At 37.0% G+C, this 23107-nt stretch overlaps 2 protein-coding genes across 5 annotated transcripts in view; one reads left to right on the top strand and one right to left on the bottom strand.

Annotated features, from left to right (window-relative positions):
- Window positions 1-8880, bottom strand: part of LOC130084729 (zinc finger protein 184) — a 230809-nt gene extending 221929 nt beyond the window's left edge. The window contains exons 1-2 of one of the 2 annotated variants that reach the window (XM_056250162.1): window positions 8775-8880; window positions 4210-5718 (exon numbers count right to left, since the gene is read on the bottom strand). In XM_056250162.1, the coding sequence (XP_056106137.1) occupies window positions 4235-5644 (1410 nt within the window). In that variant the 5' untranslated portion in view covers window positions 5645-5718; window positions 8775-8880 and the 3' untranslated portion in view covers window positions 4210-4234. Of the gene's footprint in view, window positions 1-4209; window positions 5719-7849; window positions 7956-8774 lie in introns of those variants that run through there. The other variant, XM_056250171.1, reaches the window with a different exon arrangement.
- A 1055-nt stretch (window positions 8881-9935) lies between these two features.
- Window positions 9936-20317, top strand: timm23b (translocase of inner mitochondrial membrane 23 homolog b (yeast)). 3 transcript variants are annotated; one of them, XM_056250142.1, is made up of 8 exons: window positions 9936-10246; window positions 10367-10510; window positions 10580-10638; window positions 10722-10815; window positions 11085-11169; window positions 15897-15955; window positions 16113-16223; window positions 20205-20317. In XM_056250142.1, the coding sequence occupies exons 2-8, from the start codon at window positions 10396-10398 to the stop codon at window positions 20315-20317; spliced, it is 636 nt and encodes a 211-aa protein (XP_056106117.1). In that variant the 5' UTR covers window positions 9936-10246; window positions 10367-10395. The 3 variants fall into 3 exon arrangements, with proteins under 3 accessions (XP_056106117.1, XP_056106109.1, XP_056106125.1); XM_056250134.1 differs by having other exon boundaries at window positions 9936-10510; XM_056250150.1 differs by lacking the exon at window positions 20205-20317 and adding an exon at window positions 18539-18616 and having other exon boundaries at window positions 9936-10510.
- Window positions 20318-23107: the final 2790 nt, after the last annotated feature.

The raw sequence follows: 23107 nt of genomic DNA, 5'->3' as shown, positions 1-23107 counted from the left end.
AAGCTTACAATCTCTAGTTTCCATATTTGGTGATTGATTTTCAAAATGAATTACAGAGGAGCCGTAATTTATCAATTTGCAACAAGAATATTTTCATACTCCTAAGGCGTGTTTAGACCTTTATTATGAATTAGTGATGAACATGAAAAATCATTAAAGAAGGGTAGAAACCTCAGTTTATTTTCATGCCAAGAGTTCAAAAGATAGCATCCATTCAATTATTTTAGAAAAAAAGGTCTGAAAATGTTTTAAATATAAAGAAAAAAATAATAGATTCACCAGAGGTGGCAGCGAGCTATAACGCACATACTTGTTGTTTTTGTGTTTCTTAGAGGTTGAATTCATATCAAAAACTTCTCATAATACTTCTAAATTGGATGTCTACTTCATAAATTGTATGAAAATTGTGGAAATAATGGTTCATATCACTCAAAACACATATGGAAATGGAGGCGCCCTTATATGGGCAGTAATGGAGTCTGGTTGTCATCTAGTGGAAGCGTTCGGTACTGCGCCCACACAAAATCTTACTGAAAGATCTTAACTTGTTCAGATTTTTGGCTTTGTTTTGTTTTTTGCAGTTTTAGTCGCCCAGATTTTGAAAATATATATTTTATATAAAATATGAATAATTATATTTTTTACATTGTACATATTCATAAACTCAAACTTCTATAACCTTTTTTTTCTGTTTCACTTTCTTAATTTATTTTACTTCTACAAAAATCTGCCAAATGTCTTCTTTAAAACAAGACGAATCTTATGTCTATATTGCATGTCAAAGCATTCTTGAATTACAATCATTTAAGTTCGAAATGTGCATTTTGATGTATATTCAAAAAAAAAGGGGGGGGGGGGGGGGTGACACTTAAATATAAGGCAACTACATGGGTTTAGGGGTAGGTTCAGGGTTATACCTTTACCCAGTTACAGTAATTACTGTTATAAGTACATGTACATGGAGAACAGGACTGAACATTAAAGTGCTACCGTTTTTTTCAGGGTGTGCATTACAATGATCTTCCCACGCTTCAATAAAGACCCAGTAAAATGGTTTGTTGATTGTGATTTTTTCCTTGGACTTCCAGGAAAAAGCTTTAGAAATAAAAAGATGCATTTCAATATTTCATTGGTCCACTTGAGACATTCTACTAACTATAAGTAACTTTGCAACATATCAACTTAACCCGAACACCAGTCTACTAATACTCTAATGAGGGTTAATTGACATCTAGATGCAAAGTTACTTATAGTTAGTAGAGTGTCTCAAGTGGATCATCGAAATATAGAAATATATCTTCCTATTTCTAAATAGGCATTTAGAATGTCTAAAATGTAACCCATTTCTGTAGCTATATCAATGATTTTGACACTTTAGTCACCACTGAAATAGGTATTGACGTAGGCTGTTGACATAGGAGTCAACATTGGAAAAAAAATAGGTTTAGTAATTAAAGTTCCTTTTTTGTGAGTTTTTTATGTTGTTTTGTAGAAACACAATGTCATAGTATTTGCTGATGTGTTTTTTTGTGGGTATGTTACCTTTCCACATTAGTCTTGTCTTGTGCTGACATCTTTTGGCCGATGACAGAACTACAGGACAGAACAACATTTTCACCAAGGACTTGTGCTGGTTTTAAACAGCACATCCAGGGGCCAGTAGCGTAAACACACACAGCCAGTATGTTAAAGTCCCCGTGAACCGGAAGTTGCAAACGACTTTTCTCCAGTGTTGTAAATGGTAAATGGACTGCATTTTATATAGCGCTTTCACAGACCCAATGGCCACCAAAACGCTTTACAGTTTGCCTCACATTCACCCATTCATTCACCCATTCATACACTCATTCATACACCGACGGCGGTTGTGTTGTGACGTATTTCCGAGAGAAACGGAATACTAAATTAGGCAAAATAGTGGGCGTGACTTTTTTTCCAACTAGTACCTGATTGGATCTAGAAAAGTAGGTGTTTTCATTCAACCTGTCTACTGTCAGTTGGAGGGGCGTGGTTACGGATGTTAAGAAGACGCCCAAACCGTGAAACCTACGTCATCAGGCAAGGTCCTCCAATGCAGAGGGGAGGTGAAATTTCAGATTTTGATTAAAGATTACAAAGCCAAAAAAATGTTTTGTGTGGATTGACTTGCATGGATGAATTGTTCACCACAAAACGATCAATTTAGGCAAACAAAGTAAGTATGGTCAATTTTGAATTCATGGGGACTTTAAGAACTAGTACTAATCAGTCTTACTTTTCAGTATCAAATTGGACCATTCTAAGTTTTTATGTAACTGATTAAAAGTTATGAAGTCTTATGAAGAAGAAAAAGTAGATGACTAACTTGTAAGACTAGTATTAGCAACAATGAGATGGGCACCAGTGTAGTATGCATCAAGTCTAACTAGTAAACTGGTTAATCAAACCAGTCTCTAAATTACTGAACCATACTGGTCCTGCTAAGCTTCAACAGACTGATTCAGAGAGACTGCTGATTCATGAACCAATTATTTATTACAAAAATGCAAGACAGAACTCTTAAACTATAGTCTAATGGCAAACACAATACAAAAACATACATCTTTTATATAAGATGTAGGTCTGCTGCATTGAGAGATGAAATAGCTACAGCAATTGAAAACAAAGAAAATGACAAACATAAATCAAACCGTGAGGAGTGTGGACAAGAGTGCGGATAAACCTTATATTATTGGAAAGAATTGAAAACAATGGCAAGAACAAAGGAAATATATTAAAACTACCGACAACTACAGAGAGTACCAAGAGCGTTTTCTTTTTTTTTTGTGTGATAACATCATTCCGGGTGCAACAGTGTCATCTGTGCTTCATTTCAACTCTTCTCAAAGTCTCATTTTTCAACACCATAAATGGGTTAGTAATTGCTAATCAATTTCAATTCAGACAGTAAATGGTGAGAGAAAGTCCAGACGCGTATGATCATCGAACAGGAGAGCGATAACACACCTCTGATGAGTCTTCTGTGATGCATCCCAGAGCTCTGGTCTTACATAAAGTAGCTGAGGGCACTTGATCGATTTTTAAAAATGCATGGAAGATATTTCCGTGCCTCGCTCATTTAAGGTCTTGACCGGGAGATCCAAAGTCGCGTTCCAATTTCCTAACTATGTAGTGCTTCTGTCTATAAATACAATAGTGCAATCCTTGTTAAAATATGAAATCCCTTGGCTATTCCATAACTTATGAAGATACAGAAAAATAAATCAGATAGAACATCTTTTTTTTTTTTTTTTAACTTTTTACACATATACAGCAGAAGTAAAAAGCACACACTTTTGCGAGTATATTCTTTTCTCGTATTCATCAAGTGCACACAAATCTATATGAACAACATTTTAAGTGCATCTGTACACGTCCATGTCCAATAAGCATAAAATGCACCCTCCATGGACACAATGGATTTCATATTTTGACAAATGAACATGGAATAGGAAAGGAGGACCAAAGACAACATGTTGAGGAAACTAGTCCAATCCAGAGAGTCAAACCTAGAACAACCCAAAACACTCCCGTTCGCTCTCATCCAGCAGTTTTGAGTTAAACTGTATACACTTATAATATCCCATAAAACCAAACAGCAAAACCTGTTTTTGTGTGTCCAGACTTCAAGTGAGAAAATTTGTTGGTCTAAGAAATTAGGTCTCATAAATATAATTACAGGGGACATAATTGATTCAAACCGCACACTTAATGGAACAACGTTCAAGTAAATTGCATATAAAATTTACTTCTTGCATACAAACCTTTCCTTGCCTTTGCCCCTCCAACACACACCTCAATAAGCACTTTACTTTGGGTTCACAGGTTTAGTGCAAGCTCGAAAAATAAATAACACCTGCATTGCCAATGCCATCTGCTTTTCTCTGTCGCTTTTCTTGTGGACACCTAAAAAAGGGGGACATGAATTAACTACACAATTTGGCTTGCAAAGAATCACCTTCCCAGTAAACTGAACGAACAAAACAAAAGGGAATGTCAACCAAAACAAAAACAAAACATTTTCATTAACAAAGATTGCTACTATATCCCCTATAATGTGGCCGAAAAGGGCTGTGATAATTACAAGACTATTAGAAAGAAGCCACACAGCCAGGGATGCCGTGAAATAAGAATGAGGGGCAAACCAAAAAAAACCCAGCAAAAACACAACAACATCTGTGGAGCCTCAACAGTTCCAGAACAATCTCAATCCCTCTCAGTCCGACTCGTATTCCAGCGGGGCCACCTCGTCGATGACCAGTTCCTCTTCGCACTTAATGTCTTCCAGTGTCGGCGACAGCTTCATTCCCGCGTGGACCTTCTTATGGCGCGAGAAGCTGGAGGAGTGAACGAAAGTTTTCCCACACTGCGGGCATTCGTAGAGCTTCCCCGACGCGTGCGTTTGCTGGTGCTGCTTGAGGTTGGACAGGCGGATGAAGGTCTTCTTGCACACGTTGCAGGTGTAGCACTTGTCGCTGGCGTGTGTGTGCTCGTGGCGGGACAGGCTGGTGGTGTGGCTGAAGCGCTTGTCGCACATGCGGCAGGGGTACGGCCGCTCTTCGTTAGGCAAACACAGCCTCTTCTTGCCTCCTTTACTGTGCTTGTTCTTCTTGCACAGGGTGTAGTAGTTGGGCTTGTCGCGGGAGCACAGCTTCAGGCGGATCTTGAGGTCCGAGGACTTGTCGAGCGAGTCTTTGCCGTGCGTGTACGAGTTGAGGAGCTGCCGCACGTGAGCCACCTGGTGTTTGGAGAGGCCGGCGGAGTGGCTGAAGACCCTGTCGCACTGAGCGCACTGGTATTGCTTCTCTCGCTCACCCGATGAGACCGGCATTCGTTTATTCGTGCCGTGGCTGGATTGGAAACTGTGCTGGGTCATGATGGGCGCCGGGGTCGGCGCCGGGTACAACGGCCTAACGCTTTTATCCAAGCCTTTTTTGTGGATTAACCGATGCCGCGACAGACTGGAGCTGTGATTGAACGTTTTGCCACATGTGTTGCACGTGTGCAGTCTCTTGGTTTTGTGGCATTTCTTGTGAATCGCCAAAAGCCGCTTGCCGTTGCACCTTACCCCGCACAGATTGCACTGGAGAGACTTTTTGCTGTCGCCTAACTTGCTGAAACCCTTCGAGGAAGCGAGGGCCGATCTATCCGAGTGAACGTGCAGATGGCGAGCCAGACTGGAGGAATGGCTGTAGATCTTGCCACAGAAGTGGCACTTATAGGTTCTAGTGTGAGACACCTCCTTCTCCCAGGAAATATCAGAAACGTCCTCGGCTTCGCACAGCTGGCTGTTCTCCGGCTCCGTGTTGTCGTCCGAGCCTGATTCACTTCCCACCTCCTCCTCGTGCGTCGGGATCAAATTCGGATCTACTTCCTCACATTCTGGGTACACCGACTCGTAAGGGACAAAGAACGTCTCGTCCGGTTCCACTTTCACTATCTGATCGGAGGTGAAGCAACCAGCCTCGTCCAAATCCTTTTTGACACAGGCTATGGTGAATTTTGAGCCCACCTCGGCCCACTTGACCACGTATTCGATGGGTTGGGTGTCAAGCTCGACCGTGATGAAGTCTGCTCCTAAAGCGTCCTGCTCGGAGCAGGTCAGCTCTGTTTCTATCTCTTCCATTAGGGCTGATTTTCACGGCCCTTCTGTCGCTTTCTCACTGGGGAGCAGTGCCTTAATTTACACCTCAGCAAACCCTAGTAGGAAACAAAAACAAATAGCATTTGAGTTCGATTAAACAGTACACGCAATAATAACATACATCAACCAATATTTGGCTATTTTGAGATTATTGGCTGATAAAAAGAGATTATTATCATCTTCCTCTTGTGTAAATTCTAACAGCTTTGTCAATATATTTATTCTACAATGTAACTATTTCTGTAGTAGTTAATTTTGAGTTGATATTGACAACCCTCTACAATGTGAGTAAATCACTCGCATATGCGACCAAATTTCACGCTGGGCGACTAAAAAATGACTTTAATTAGCCAATGGCTAGTAATTGTACGATCTCAGTCGACTGTGATTGAGTTAGAGGAAAAAAGTTTAGCGCAGATACAATATCATTGCCAGCTGAGGCCACAATTGATGCTGTCGCGATCGGGCCAGTGCTACATCGCCATTAAAGTTTATCATTTGCATGTGTTTTTAAGCCTTGCCAATTTAAACATTGAAGTAGTGTTGTAAAAAGTCAAATTTGGTTGCATATGTGAGTGATTTACTCACATTGTAGAGGGTAGAGTTGTCAAAATGTACCGACTTCGGTACTGACATTTTTAAAATGTGAAGATTTGAGCGCTGTTGAGCGGAATCGTAAATACCTCTGATTGGCCATTGTGTTCACGCGCTCTTCGGATATGTCTGTGATTGGCTGCAATTCCGCTCAACAGCGCTCAAAGGGTCACGGTTTTAAAATTTAAAATTACAAAACTTTTTGACAAAACTACATTGAAGCGGAAGAAGATGCGAAAATAACTCGCACATCCGCAGCGCATGCCAAGAAAGCGTACGTAACAGTACGGACGTAAACAGTCGAGAAAGAAAACGCATGTGTAACAGTATCAGTATATTGGATCCTTGCATTCGGTCTTAAAGTGACAGCAGCCTAATATTCCTGCTGCGGTCTGTTTTTAACATTAATCAAACAAAAGACTCACTGCTTTCGACTAAATAATTTTGTAACTTTAATAAGGATTCATCTATATTTAATTCAGTGTTGTTTTACATTTGATTATTCAATTTCTGTACCTAATCTGTAGAACTACTGTTAGATTTACCTGAAGAGCACTGTTTATTTTATTTGTATCTTTGTTCTATTTTGTTTATTTGTGATATTCCTTGTAGTCTGGTTATTTGTTCTTATTTTATTTCAGACTGTTTACTTGTCTTTAATAGTGTTTGAAATTTATATTTTGTTTTATATTTATGTAGATATTTCTTTTTTAAATTTGCATTGTTCATATACAAAGTCTGGCAAGTAAAATAAAATAAAAATGAGTAGCCAATGGCAACTCGAGCTTCAGTGTGTCTGGATTGAGTAAAATACAGTAGTCAACATTTGAAGTGGATCAAAAAAGTTCATCAAAGTTGTCCTAAGACAAAAACAGGTATTATTCAAAATTAATGTATAACTTTGATGAAAGGTTTTGATCCACTTCAAATGTTGACTACTGTAATGTTGTTGTTTTTTATGGTCATGATATACTATTACTCGTACTGTATATCAGCATTATATCACTCTTAGCCACTGAAGAACCATGCAAGTCGACTGCTAGACAAAAACAAGTATAGGCTTCATATGAGACTCATGATCTATGCAAGATATTTAACTTCCTCTTATATGTTTTTTTTTTAAGGTCTGCACCATTAACAACAGACTATTCCTCGACTGTCATTTGAGAGACCCAGAACGATAACGTGTACATTTGTAGACAGTTCTACACTGGCATTTGCAGCATGTTCTGAAGAATCATTCTGACATTTACAGAACACTCTAAAGAATAACTCTGACATTTAAAATAACGTTATTCTGATATTTAGAGAACATTCCATAAAATCATTCTGACGTTTAGCTAAAGAACGTTATGGTTTTGACAGAACGTTCTGAAGAATCATTCTGACATTTAGAGACCGTTCAGAAGAATCGCTCTGATATCCCGGAGAATCGTTCTGCAATCCGTGCGAAATCTGTCAAATCCGTCGGAACGCGTCAACATGTCGATGATCTGTAAAATGAAAGCGGAGGTTCGCGCCAGGGTATTTCCTCATCAGCGGGATGCCGCGATCTCGCGTGTTTACCTGAGGCTCATTTATTTATAAACTCACCTTCTCTGATCAGTCGTGGTAACAGACATGCAAAACAATGTCTTTAAACCAGCAACAAAAAAGAAAAGCAGGCAAACAAAAGCGTTACAACGGTAAACAGGAAACACAACTGTGCATCGACACGGTGCATTGTGGGAAGGGATTAAATGGGGCTGCAACCGAGTGTCCAACTATAATTTTTCTTTTAAGAGCATTTAATGTCGCTCGGGTCGTGTTCAAGTTGTACACGTCAAGAACGTTTTAAGGTCTCGATACTAAAATGCAGACAAGAACTGTGCCATGAATCACCCTGACCTTGTGATGGCACGGAAGAGGCGTTCGCCAAAGCCTGACTCGTATTATAATAATGCCAGGATTCAATCGGCCCGCCATAAAATCGCACATATATTCAGCATTACAGACAGACGATCTAAGCGTAGTATATCTCACACCGAGGCCCAGATACACACATACTGAAACTGAATACGATGTGTACAAGCTGTACTTTCTGTACTACTGCCAGCTTGTGCTGAAATACCTCGCACTTACGGTTGCTCAAGAATAAATATTATAATCAATGAACATTTCTATCTATACTTGAGAGAAAACAGATAACCCGTGAGCCCATTCGGTGCTTAAAATACATTTTGATCGGTTATTCGTAAGAAAACGGATGCTTCAATCAGAGAAATAACAATACATTACGCTTCAGAAAGAGACGAAGGTATTATAAAGACTCCGAGAATAGTGACATATGGCCGGTGTGACTGTATGATATGTTGTATTTAAATTCCTCAATACAGTCAGTAAGAACCACTGTAATATTATCACAGCGCGTCTTCCTGTCCCCATGACTGCACTTCATTGTGATTGATTAACCAGAAGCACTGTTCAAACATTTTGAAATCAGCTAAGCCAGTTAAAAATGTATTTGTAAAGTAATTACCAAGCATTTAATGTGCAGTTTGGTCGATGGAAATCGGTTCGGTTCTGCCGCACCTCTGTCAGATCATCCCGATGTCGTCACGGATGTCATTTTTTCTCTCAGCCTCGACGCGTCACCGTTGATGTATAAAACACGTGGATCGACTTCCGCATTCCATTTTGAATATGATAAACAGCATCAATACAGTATGTTTTCTGAGATTGTGATATACTCAAAATAATTAAAAGGGACTGCCTGGAAATTACTGAATTTTTTAATTTTTTTATCACGGATTAATAAAATATTTCCCTAGTAACCGAAAAAACTAAATAATGTGCATTTCGTTTTTGAAATTACATGCTCATGACAATAAATATAATTTGTATTCATATATGTATTTTAATTGATATGTCTCTCTATTTTTTTGTTATGATTATATGCATATAAGAGAATCTCCAAATATAGCATGAACTTTTTTGCTAAGTATAACTGGTTAAATGTATGTAATAATAATAATAATAATAAATAAATAAATAATAAATAAATTCCAGAGTAAATAAAAACAGAAAATGTATTGCTTTGCATATCATCATATTATTATTTTTTTATAACAACAATAACAAGGCTGTTTCCTTTTACAGTTATGCAAAGAATAAATTATTTGTTTTGCATAATGAGTAAAATGAAGGTGAAGGTGAAGGATGGGGGGGGGGGTACAGTGTACAATTTTTTTTTTACAGTGTACAATTTTACACTGTAAATTTTTTTTACAGTGATGATCAATCACTGTAAAAAAAAAAAAAAGCCTACTTTTTCTTTCTTTTTTGTCCAATGACAATTGTATCATCATTACATCACTTCCCAAATATGTAAAATTATATTTAGTTTCCTCTTTATGACTTTTTAAATGCTAGAAATATTTACCAAGCAAAATAAATGAAAAGGCATTTCCTTTAATTACTAACTAACTACTATCACAAATAATAGGCAATTCAATTTAATGATCCGATAACATGTTCATATTCCCCCTATATATACACACAGAGAGAGAAAGAGATCATTGTTTTATATGAAACTTTATAAATTTAGTTATTAATATACAATTTATCAGCTGTTCCAAATCGCTTTAGTTTCAGTTATTGATCTGGCCAGAAATCGTTTGCTGTCGCAAAAACCGTCGTGGGTGTGCTTCGATAAGCTTTGCAAGTATCCATTTCATATCCACAGTTTGTCCCCATCACCACACCAACTGTGCTTTTTAATATTACAACATAGTAAAAATGTTTAGCGTATGTGTTTGAAGGATGATAACTGTCTGTTATGGGTAGTTAAATGACCGTCCGCAGTTACTTTACGGCAAACAAGGGGAGCGTCAGGTTAAACATTCGCCATGCAGTTGTGGCACGAGTTACTGCATACTGAATAAATGAACTATTTGATTGTGTTTTGGGGGTAAAAATGACCGATTGCAAATGTAACTTGTCCGAATGAATGTAAGTCTAGACTGAGTCCTTCTCTGACCTTATTACTAAGTTAAAGCTCTTCAAGGACCAGATTACATTGGCTAACAGTTGCGCAAAGCTATTCCTATAAGCATATCTTTATATGTGTAGTTGAGGTGTACGAACCTCTCAACCTAAAGATGGATAAGGATCCATCAGGATCATCTAGCACTGGCTCCAGGAGTCCAGGAGGCTTCGGTCTGTTCGGATCTGCTGGCCCGCAGTATTCAAACACAGAGCTCGCTGGAGTGCCATGTAAGTCTGCCATAATAACTATTATTAATCCATATTCAGCATCTTACTAAAGGTTGCTTCTCTGAACAGTGACAGGCATGAGTCCAATCTCTCCATACCTTAACGTGGACCCCAAGTATCTCTTACAGGTGAGACCTGGCCATAAGCTGCCTTCGTGTTTACATATGAGATGTAATGTTAATGGTTGGCTGTCATTATCATGTTCCCACAGGATACAGAGGAGTTCATTTTACCCACCGGAGCAAATAAAACAAGAGGACGCTTCGAGCTGGCCTTTTTTACTATAGGAGGATGCTGTATCACAGGTATCTTCATCTCTTCTTCCTCACATGTCAGTTCTTCCGCATGATAATACAGTCTCTTCAATACACTTCTGAGTTCACTAGTCCAAATGCTTCCTTTTTTGTTGTCTGATATAATAAAACATTTTTCATTACAAATTAAATTACCAGAATAAACTGAAAAACATGCCAGAATGTCATTTGCTTTTGATAAGTATTGGTTATTATTTTCGATTCATATTTTTAAAAGGATTTTTATTGACATGCATTACGGTGTTTGTATTGGCATACAGGTGCAGTGTTTGGGGCTGTGAATGGGCTTAGAATGGGCTTGTCTGATACCAGAAACCTGGCTTGGTCCAAACCTCGCAATGTACAGTGAGTACTACTGCAGCAGCACGGCACACATGGAGATGCCAGTCAGTTCAGTTTACAATAAAAAAGTATATGCTTTTAAAGACTGGAATGGCACATAAGGAAAAAAACATGCTTTTTTTAAAATCATAATTATGATTCATCGAAATTAATACGCAAAGTAATACGATGAATTTCTATATGAGTTTTGACGTATCTCATAATTATGATGTTTTATCTCATAACTGATGTGCATCTTTGGACAAAACAATGGCACTGGCGTATTTTAAGACATATCAGTGCAAGTTGATCATAAATATGATGTAAAAAGTCAAAGTCAGCTTTTTATCTCCATAATTATGATTTACTATCAATTTCAACCTTTTGTCTAATGATTATAGTTTAGTATTCATCGTTTTGATTAAGTCAATTATTGGTTAATTATGAGATCAAAGGACAAACTTATGATATAAAAATTCTTCAACTTTTTGTCATAATTTTGACTTTTTATCTCATAATTATGACTTCCTATATCAATTTCGACCTTTTGATAGCTATTTTAGCATTTCATAATTTTGACATTGATCATTTATTAGTTAATAATTAATTATGAGAAAAAAGTTTAGAATTATGAGATACAAAGTCATAATTCAGAGTCTAATTTCTGTCATAATTTTAACATATCTCATGATTATGACATTATCTCACTAATTATGACTTGGTGTCGGTTAATTACGATTTACTATCAGTTTCGTCTCGACCTTGTCCATAATTTAAAATCAATTATTAGGTCAATTAATTTTGAAATAAAAAAAGACAAAATTATGAGATTCGAATTCTTCGACTTTTTGTTATAAATAAAAATATAACTTTTTTTGTCGTATTGACTTTTGATCTCAGAATTATGCATTTTGACCTTTTGTCTCATGGTTAAAAGTCAATTATTAGTTTATAATTATGAATTATAAGATAAAAGGTTGAAATTATGCAAAGTTGTCAGTTTTGACATATCTCATAATTATGATGTTTTATGTCTTAGTTTAATTAGGGCATTTGAGTAGCTTTTATAAACGTGCCTTAGAAAAAAAAAACATTACTGATGTGCATCTTGGGACAAAACATTGGCTCTGGCGTATTTTAATATGCAAGTTGCTTTCAGTTAAAACTGCTCAAACATGCACTTTAGTCTTGGACTAGCTTAGTGTGCAAGTGTGTCATAATTTCACTTTTTTATATAAATATGAATTTTGATTTACTTTCTCATAAAAATTGTTGCATCAAAATATGATTTACTAAAGATTTGTTTTTCTTTCGTGGTGGAAAATGGCTTCCATAGCATTTTAAGACTTTTAACGATAGGTTAAACAGGACATCTGCACAGCATTAATAATTTGCATTACTTGAATTTAATCTATCAACACAATCACCAGCAGAGCGCAGTGTTTCCCACAGTGTTCACTGTGCTGTTCAGAGGAACCCAAATGGCAGAAGTGTATTTCCTGGAAAAGGTTCAAACGAATTGGCAAAGATCCTTTTTGAAATATCCCCAGTCAAATCTTTATGAAACTAGTTGGCGTCAATCTTTTCCCTAGATGTGATTATGACCTTAACAAACTTCCTGTTAAGTTATCAGTGTTTCATCAACAGGTTTTACTTTACAGCATAATGTCAGTCCTCACAACATCCCTTTCTGGAATTGTAGATATGTGGTATTTAGGAATAAATCTTTATTTGACGAAAATTGGTGGGAGAAAGGAATATGGTCTGGGATGCATATATTAGATAATACCGGAGTCATTATGTCTTTTGAGACTTTCTGTTCAAAATGTGATTTATTCGACAGAAAACGGTATGATAACATTATCAAAGCAATCGCACAATCTATAATTCAGATGTCTTCAGCGTATCTCAAAGTAATGAAACCCCTGTGTGTTCCTAAGCCTTTGGTGAATGGAGTTTCTCTCGCTAGCCTAAATCTACCCAATACTACAATTCGGAAAGCCTTTGTGAAGGAATTTTAATAAATAAAAATTCAATCTTTCAATATTTTTCCAGTGTTAAGATTCTAAGAAAAAAATATCTTCAATTTCCAGTTGCACCAAAAGCATCCTTTACTTTTGGTGCAACTGGAAATTTAAGATATTTTGTGAACTTAATGCAGTGAGAACTTTTAAGATGTCGATTTGGTCTTGATGTTAACAGTTTCTCTTTTGGTGTTGATCAGATTGAAACCACAGAACATATGTTTTATGATATAAATGTGCTTGTGCCTTTTGGGAGGATTTGCATTACTGTTATTTCCCAAATTTGAAGATTTACCTGTATTAACAACGGAAAATGTAATATTTGGTATGTTCATGAAAGATGAAATGCGTGACTTGGCAGTTAACACATTTATAATTCTTGGGAAATTATTTTTCCTGAAAACACTTCCACACGTTTACGTTTTTCATAAGGAACTGTGTCATTAGTTCTTATCGTTAAACAAATGAAGGAAAAGAATGCCTTAACCTGATCTACTTTAATAGAGGGTGTTAAACTTGCTGAAACCCCTAGTCTTTTATTTATTTATTTACTTGAATATTTGTGAATTTATATTTTCGGTCCCACTTTATATTAAGTGGCTTTAAGTACTATGTACTTACATTGAAATGAATAATTTGATACAATGGACTTATTGAGTACATACCTGGTTTTACATACCAGCAAAAAAATACCAGCATGTAATTACAGCTGTAATAAATTTATGTAATTACATTTGTAATTACACAGTTGACCCTTCCCTTACACCTTAACCCACCCTTAAACCCTTTAACCGACCCATACCAGCACACCTGTCCCTAACCTTACCCATATCACACCTCAATAGCAGCAAAAGTGTTTTACAATACAACATGAACACAATAAGTACATTGAACTTATTTTTCGATGGTACTTAAAGCCACTTAATATAAAGTGGGACCATATTTTCTTTATCTTATGCTACGATGCTTGTCTGTTGTCTGATTAAGACATGATATCTTTTGTACCAGGCCATGTATGGCTGTTTAAGTGCTTGAAAAAGGATTCCCTGGTAAAGGTGCGGTCAGGTGACATGCAGTAGTCACGACACGTGCACTTTTCCTTTGAATTATTAAACTTGTGCGGGCAGTTGGGGAGATTCATAGACACGCTGGTTATGATGTCACATGATGGAAAAGAAAAACAAACCAATAGCAATAAACCCTAGAGAAATCTTCTGATTTATAAAAACCTTTCTTCTATAGAAAATCCCAACTGAAAAAATGAAGACGCCCGATTGAGACGCACATTTAACTCTGATATTACAACAGTTGGTTCCCCTTCTGTGTGTACACTACCAGTCAAAGGTTTTTGATCAGTAATATTTTTAATGTTTTAAAAAGAAGTCTTTTTTGCTCACAAAGGCTGCATTTATTTGATTAAAAATAAAAAATAAAAACAGAAATATTATTAAAATTTTAAACGGCTGTTTTCTATGTGAATATATATAGTAAACTGTAATGTATTCCTGTGATCAAAGCTGAATTTTCAGCATTATTACTCCAGTCTTCAGTGTCACATGATCCTTCAGAAATCACTCTAATATGATGATTTGCAGCTCAAGAAACATTTCTGATTATCAATATTATCAATGTTGAAAACAGTTCTTTACATGTTTATTTCAGGATTCTTTGATGAATAGAAAGTTCAAAAGAACAGCATTTATCTGAAATATAAAAGCTTTTGTAACATTAAACACCACCGTTCAAAAGTTTGGTGTCAGTAAGAATTTTTATTATATGTTTTGGGGGAAAGAAATAAAAGAAATCAATACTGTAACTTTTGATCAGTTAAAGTAAAGACATTTATAATGTTACAAAAGGTTCTGTTTAAAAAAAATGCTGTTCTTTTGAACTTTCTATTCATCAAAGAATCCTGAAACGAAATTATACACAACTGTTTTCAACATTGATAATGAATGTTTCTTGAGCATCAGATCATCATATTAGAGTGATTTCTGAAGGATCATGTGACACTGAAGACTGGAGTAATGATGCTGAAAATACAGCTTTGATCACAGGAATAAAATACATTTTAAAATATATTAAAATAGTAATATTGTTAAATATTATGACTGTTCTTTTATCAAATAAATGCAGCCTTGGTGAGCAGAAGAGACTTTTTTTTCAAACATTATAAATCTTACTGATCCAAACCTTTTGACTGGTAGTGTATATTTGTGTTTATGCCGCTATATTATCGGGCCTGGATGAATCATTTCAATGTAAAAATATTTTTCTCTCAAAGTACTAAATGCAATCATATAGTGATGCGCTGCTCGACATTGACTTTTTTTTTCTTTTATACGTTATCAATAACGCCGGCTAGACAGCTGTTTTAAATCAATGTGTACTGTGTACACAGCTGTGCGACCCAAAGCATCATGTGGTCGGCGCTGGTCACATGATATGCTCAAAGTCTGCCGCTCGTCTGCTGTTACGTGCAGGACTTCACAAGTTACTGATTCATGTGTAATGATGGACCAAAAACATGCATGTGTTTATTTGTAGAGAGAAAACCTATAGAAAGAACAGCCTTTTTGTTAATATGTGTCCTTTTTAATATATTGTGCATAAAACATTTGAACTTCTGTATATGGCATGATGTTTTAGAACCAAAGTCATTAGTGATTTGGATCAGTTGTGACTTTTCTTTTAAACTCTTCATCTCTATCCTTCTCTCCGAATCAGAATCCTGAATATGGTGACCCGCCAAGGCGCCACATGGGCGAACACTTTGGGTTCAGTAGGTGAGTGACCCAGTTTCAGCCTCCGTCACCCTCAGAACCTCTGTAGTCGACTCATTTCAAACAGAAATAACTTCTATTTTCACTTAGAAGTCATATATTAATGCTGTGTTGCATGCATGATATGTATATATATATATATATATATGTATGTGTTTAGCTCTGCTGTACAGTGCATTTGGGGTGATCATAGAGAAAGCCAGAGGGGCGGAGGACGACCTCAACACCATTGTTGCGGGGACCATGACTGGTGTCCTCTATAAATCTCCAGGTAGATCATCAATAATATGTTTATCACATTATGGCTTTTCTCCTGGGTTATCGTCATTCTAAACTCCGACTTTAACCCCGGGTTAAAGGAACGTCTCACACTTGTGATCTGGATTAAACGTGTCTATTGGAGTGAAGAAGAGTCCATTCAGGATAAACTTGATAGTACATTTGCCGGCAATATATAATATGAGGATGTCCAATGTTAGAGCCTTTATAGGACTTTTCATACTTGATATACACTGCCCGGCCTAAAAAAAAAGAGTTGCTGTTCGGATTTAAATATGTAAATTCACTGAAAGTGTTTTGGATGTGCTGGAGGAGGCTTTACAGACTCTTGCATTGACAATACAAGATCCTGAGCAAACATTGATGCACCTCTTGATGGAAATAAAGGTTGTGATGTCATTTTCATCAAGAGGTGCATACATTTTTGCTCAGGATCTTGTATTGTCAATGCAAGAGTCTGTAAAGCCTCCTCCAGCACATCCCAAACACTTTCAGTGAATTTAACGTCTGGACTCAGAGGAGAAAATGATTCTTCATGCTCCTCACAACCATTCTTACACAGTTTAAACCTGATGAATCTTGACATTGTCATCCTGGAATATGGCCATGATTTGTCTTCACACATGGTTGTTTAAGAAATGAAAAACTACACACTCCATCCATTAGGGTTAGAAGAACTGTTGCCAAAAATATAACATGCTAGAAACATAATAATCACTGCAATAATGATTCAACCAAAGACTCATAAGCAATTGCGCTTTTTTTTTTTTTTTTTTTTTTTGGCCAGGTAATGTAGTTAACCCTGGGTCATTCTAAACCCTGGGTAAATGGAATCCTGGGTTATCTTGCTTCACGTGTCACACTGCTCATATATAGCCCAGGTTAACAGTCAATCCTGGGTAATCACACGCAGATGTTTCACTCTGTACATTCCTTAACCCTGGGTTAACGTCCTTATTTGTGTCGTCAGTATCGTTGATTGGATGAACACCGGGCGCTATAGTATGATTACATAAAGGCTCTAGCATTGCACATCCTCTTCATATTATATATTGTGAAATGCAGGGTGAAAAGCCTTTATGTAACAAACATTAACCCAGCGTTTAAGAATGTACAGTGTGAAACGGTAGCTTATGAATACCCAGGGTTCACTGTTAAATTATGAGCAGGATAACCCAGGGTTTAGAATGACCCAGGGTTAGTTCAAGTGCAAAAAACCCTATAGTCAGTGTTGGGAAAGTTCATTTTCTACATGAACTAGTTCAAAGTTCAGTTCACAAATTTTAAAATAAACTAGTTCAGTTCATACTTCATACTTCAAAAAATGAACTAGTTCATAGTTTTTTTTTTTTTTTTTCATATGTCGCTGCGAGGTTTTTTTTATTTTATTTATTATTGCCACAGCCCATATACAACCACAGACAGAAATTATTTTATCGACGGGCAAATTTTGCACAGAAATGTCAGATTTTTCCCATCCTCACCGACCTTGTCATAAAACTCGTTTAAATTATCATACGACGCTTTGTCGACTACATGCTGCTTCTTGTCTTGATGACGCACGCGGCGGCCGCGGTGCGACGCTGGTGGCTGGTGTTGCCAGATTGGGTGTTTTTTTCGCTACATATTAAGGCCTGTTTACGCGTGTTTTAGCCGGGTTTTCGCCTGGAAGGCTCTATAGAAATCTGGCACCCTATTGAACGAAGTTAAACTGAGAGAGCGTGCGTTCACAGACACCAGAATGAACGCGTTCACAGTAACGTTCATCAGGCAGTAATTCAGTACGTTCAGTTCACGTTCGCCCAAAATATGAAAGAGTTCATGAACTATCGTTCATTGAACGCGTTCAGGCACAACACTGCCTATAGTGTTGTCTTAAAGAAGCAGAAAAGAAACCCTTTTGTCAGCGGACTGAAGAGGAAGGCACCGTAATGTTGTGTACTTCCTTTTCTGTGGAAGAGTTATTTGAGGAGAAAAGGGACATTTTTCTGATGACAACAAAGTCATTGTACGCTAGAATCTGTTACAGAAAACTGTCATTACTCATTAATACTGTACATTATTGTACATAAAACTCATTAATAACAGTAACAGACATCACTGCATTATATAATCACAGTAATCACATTATATATAACAGATTAGCTGATGTAAACTCACAGAGTTTGAAGTTTTGATTAATATATTTTCAAATGCACCGCCCCCAAAACTATTTGGACACTTAAAACATTAAGGATTTTACTCGACAGTGTAGTTTCATGTTTATGAATATGAATATGTGGTAACTGTGGTACAACTCTCTTTCAGTGGCCTTTATTGGTTTTGGAAGTATCTTCTCTCCTAGGATTTATTTTATTTAAGAGGACAATAGGGAGAACAGACAGAAAGCGAAGTGGGAGACAGAGGGGGAACGGGACGAAAAATATATAATTCAGAAAAAAAGTCAGGTTCGTGTTTTTTAGCATCTTTGATGAGAGAATGAACTACAAAACCATAATAAAGCATTGAGAATGACATATTTATAAACACTGCCGAATATGTGAATATTGCTTGTATATAAATAATAATAAATTCATGATTTGTAGAACTGAACTATAAACACAACAATTGTAAAATGTGTTGCAAAATATTAATGCAAATACACTATTTCTAAAAATTGGTTTTTAGAGGAATCATCAAGGATACATAAAATTCATCAAAAGTGACAGTAAAGACATTTATAATGTAAGATTTCTATTTCAAATAAATGCTGTTCATTTGAACTTTCTATTCATCAAATACACGAAAAACATATTAAGCAGGACAACTGTTTTCAACATAATAATATAATAATAATGATCATGTGACACTGAAGAGTGGAGTAATGATGCTGAAAATTCAGCGTTGATAAATTACATGTATAAATTACAGGAATAAATGACATTTTAAAACATATTGAACTGGAAAACTCTTCTTTAGGTCATCGAAAGCCATTCGGTGGTTATAAACACAAAATGTCATTGTTTCTACAAGGAAGTACCCTGACGAATTACCCTTCAGGTGTTTTCCTAAAGCTGCGACTGGGAATATTCTGTATTTAGAAGAGAAGATTTGTTGTAAGGACAATAGAGGGAAAATCCCCGCACACAAAATAATTTCCCATCATGCTTTGCTGCAGAGTTCTGGGTATTGAGTTGATGCGGCACATTTCCTACTCGGCTGAAAGGCCGGCTTTAGTGTCAGATAAGAGTTTGGCCATGAATGCAGTTTGTGTTCAGTGTGTCCCAAGCCTTTCAGTCCGTCACAACTTTTGTTGTCAGCATAGTCATGTGTCACACAGGATATATTCAAACATATTTACTTTTTAATTGCACAGGAAGTGTTGATTGATCATAATGGTGCTGTAAAATCATTTAGTTACAGTATTTTTTTACTGCCATGTGTTGTTCTGCATATCTGTTACCTGTGGCAGTTGTGTTATATCGTCCACTAGTTCACTCCGCAGTTATCAAGCCTCGACTCATGGAGGGTGTGGAGTCCTCACACACACTCCTCAAAGCTTTATCGCTCTTCTCCATGTCCTCCAATGATGAAGCTCAATGACTTGATCTGGCCGTATTGTGTGCTTTCGTTTTGAGCCAAAAAATGTTGTTTATAATTTAGGTTTGCTGTGATGATGCCTAGAATGAAATAAATGAGTCGTTACACTCATAGTTTCGGCCCTTGTGAATTCAAACAACGGCCCTGCCTCTAGTATATCCATCGTATATAGCCGTTTAATATGAATATGCTAAACTATTTGTAATGTTTGGATGCTAGTAGGTGAGAAGACTTTGAGGAAGCTGCTTGAAAAAACATCCACCGTTATTATGCAATTTAGTGAACTTACAGAGGAGAAGTGGAGCAAGTCCATCTAGAGATGCGTTTAGATTAAGAACTGCTGATTCTTGTCTTTCAGTTGTGTGTGTGTGTGTGTGTGTGTGTTGTGTTGCAGGAGGTTTGCGGGGGGCAGCGCGGGGTGGGCTGGTTGGGCTGACTCTTTCTGGACTCTACGCTCTCTACAGTAACTGGGACCGTCTGAAGGGGAGCTCTCCTACCCGCTACTAAGGCTTCTGTTAAGATACTCTATAAATCAGTCATCGATTGCTTTGCAAATGCAATGTCCATCAACTATCCAGCTAAGGCCCTGTCCCAAATGGCGCACTTCATGCGGACTTTCGGTCTCGTGGACTTAAATTGCGCGTGCTCGCAAGTCTACGAGTCCGTCCCATTTAGCATTTGAACGCTCTGAAGTGTGCTCAGCAGCGCCCCCTGTGTACCCTTGAAGCGGTCTTCCGCGAAGCCCACATAGATGCAGGCTCCACGCACTTTAACTACCCAGGAATCCTTGCGAAAGGCCAATCAGACGACGGATGGGAGGAGATTTCGCTCACGGACAATTGTTAACATGGCTGAGAAGAAAATATTTAAGTGTAATTATCATTACGGTTTTTATGACAAGTTTATACAAACATTATGATCATCGACCAGTGTAGTGTTGTTTTTGGCGGCCTGGTTTTAATTTTAGTTTTAGTCTAGTCTTTGTGTCAAGCTGTCATTTTAGTTTTTATTAGTTTTAGTCACGTTCATACTCTTTTTAGTCTAGTCTAGTTTTAGTCGACGAAAGACATAGTCTAGTTTTAGTCAATGCAAATTGTATTTTAGTCTCTTTTTAGTAATGCAATTCTATTTAACCCAGTCAATAAGTATATCGTCTCATTATATTGTTACCTTACAGACTCAAGAATACAGCCATTCCAGACACGGAAGACGCTCTGATTTGAATTTACAACATATTTATTTTACCAACCAAACATGTTAGAAGTAGCCTAAACACACAACGTGAAATGAAAGTTTTTCCAAATGTCATTTCTTCTTTTTCTCCCAAAGACGAATCCCTTTCTCTGTGTCAGACTTAACTTTGTTTGTTGTCGTTTATGCTAACGCCTGTTTCACACATACTCCGTTTGCAGTGCGTATGTGGTGGGTATTTTTTCCCGCACCCATGTTAGAGCGCTCACACCGCACGCAATGCGCTCCAGGAGCTCCTGTCCATAACAACAATCAGACCGTCTTCCTGTTTCCGGCGTGACGATCAAGTCTGTCCCAAAAACACCTCTCAATGCGCCCTCGCGGACTCGCGCTAAGGGCCCTATAGGTCTGCACTACATGACGTCACCGAGGTGTGGACTCTGAGGAAGTCCACAAGTCCGGAGTGTGCCATTTGGGACAGGGCCTAAGATGGTTACACACTTGGAGGCTTCAAATTCATGACAATCTCCTAAAATTTCATAATTTATGATTTGAGGAATGTTTGCAACTAGTTGTTAAAAATAAATGATTTAGACACTATTTAATTGTTTAATGAAGCAAAAGCTAAACTTAACTATTTGACAGAGAGTGTGTGTGTATAAATATATATAATGGCTGAAAAACCAAATAGTGAAATTTGTTTGCAATACATTCAGCAGTCTAACATTGGACCAACTGTTACTCATTTTTCAAAACAGATGACAATGTTGAGAACAAAATTAAACTTTGCACTAGAACTGGATAATGAGTGTTTACTAAAAATCTGTAACACCTGGTAATTTATGATTGTATGTTATTACCTGAAGTGATATTTGGGCACATTGCCATATTCCATTAGCACTGTTAACGGACACTAGAATGTATACGTGTAACTAAGTAAATGTAAATGTCGCTAAAAGACTTTACGTTTGTGTGTTTGGCACAGACGAGTGTTTCGCTGAACTGTAGAGATGTTGTTGAAAAGAGGTTTGTTTGGCCTCAGACGATATTCTTGACATTAAAGAATTGCATTCACAACTCTCTCGATTCTTATGAGGAAGATTTAGTTTCTTTTCTGACCTGGAATTTTCTGTGTCAGGAAATGGAAACATGAAATGAGTCACGTTACAACAGGAAACGTTTGTCTTTTTATTTATTCAGTTGACAGAGATCAAAGCATAAGAGATTATGCAAGCAATTTTTAGATTAACCTACATACAAGTGTACATGAGTAATTCTGTAGCCCAAACACTGGCACATGCTGACAACGATTTTAGCATTGTTAATGTTTATGTACCAAGTCTTTGGTCCATTACTGAATGAGAGATTGGTACATCAACTTTTCATTTTTGCATCAGCTTTAAATTCACCGGCAGTCTTTGCTCTGTATGTGCAAAGTATAATTCTTGCTTTACATGTTGTTTCACAGCATAGACGAAGCATTATCAGTGGTTAATTTATGATAGATTCAATTTAAAAAGAGCTATAGTTATAGTATGGTAAATATTTACCACAGGTTGAGCTTAAAGACCACAGAACAAACGCTGGCGGCTGCAGCGCATGACACCAGAAACGGCAAACTACAATGAGATGGACAGCAATGCTACACATTCGATGTCAGGCACAAGTTGAGGTTACAACAACGGAAATTTTGCTATGTTTAGCTGGCATACGAGTTGTGTATGCAACAGAGGTGTATAATATAATCATTGAGAAAATAGTAAAATTCTATATAAATATATATTCAAAGAAGTGATGAAGGAAATCCTTCTCAGCTTTTAGAGCATGTTTTGCTCCAAATGTGCTGAGATTTAAAACATGAATTAAAAAAAAGCTGTAACTGAATGATTAAAATTAATATAGATTTATTTTGTACTTGAGCTCTTCACAAGACCCCCCTTCCTCCCCACTATGCCCTAATGAAAAAAATGAAAAAAAAAAAGTATTTGTTTGTATGCACCATCTGGTCCATTTCCTCGTGATCTTTAAATCACATTACTGATTTATAATAAACACATTGGTCTCAACTAGATCACTGGAATTTACCTGTATTAAGCCAATTAAAAA

The sequence above is a fragment of the Rhinichthys klamathensis genome, unplaced genomic scaffold (genome assembly GCF_029890125.1).
Source record: "Rhinichthys klamathensis goyatoka isolate OS25496 unplaced genomic scaffold, OSU_Roscu_1.1 h1tg000003l_1, whole genome shotgun sequence".
NCBI classification, from domain to species: Eukaryota; Metazoa; Chordata; class Actinopteri; order Cypriniformes; family Leuciscidae; genus Rhinichthys; species Rhinichthys klamathensis.
The sequence above is the reverse complement of the archived record's forward strand: the minus strand, read 5'-3'. Positions and strand labels throughout refer to the sequence as shown.

Bases quoted from the DNA above. Each gene is read 5' to 3' on its own strand.
- timm23b (XM_056250142.1), top strand. From the start codon at position 10,396: ATGGATAAGGATCCATCAGGATCATCTAGCACTGGCTCCAGGAGTCCA. The intron at 10,511-10,579 runs GTAAGTCTGCCA...TTCTCTGAACAG, and splicing joins AGAGCTCGCTGGAGTGCCAT to TGACAGGCATGAGTCCAATC. The intron at 10,639-10,721 runs GTGAGACCTGGC...ATGTTCCCACAG, and splicing joins ACCCCAAGTATCTCTTACAG to GATACAGAGGAGTTCATTTT.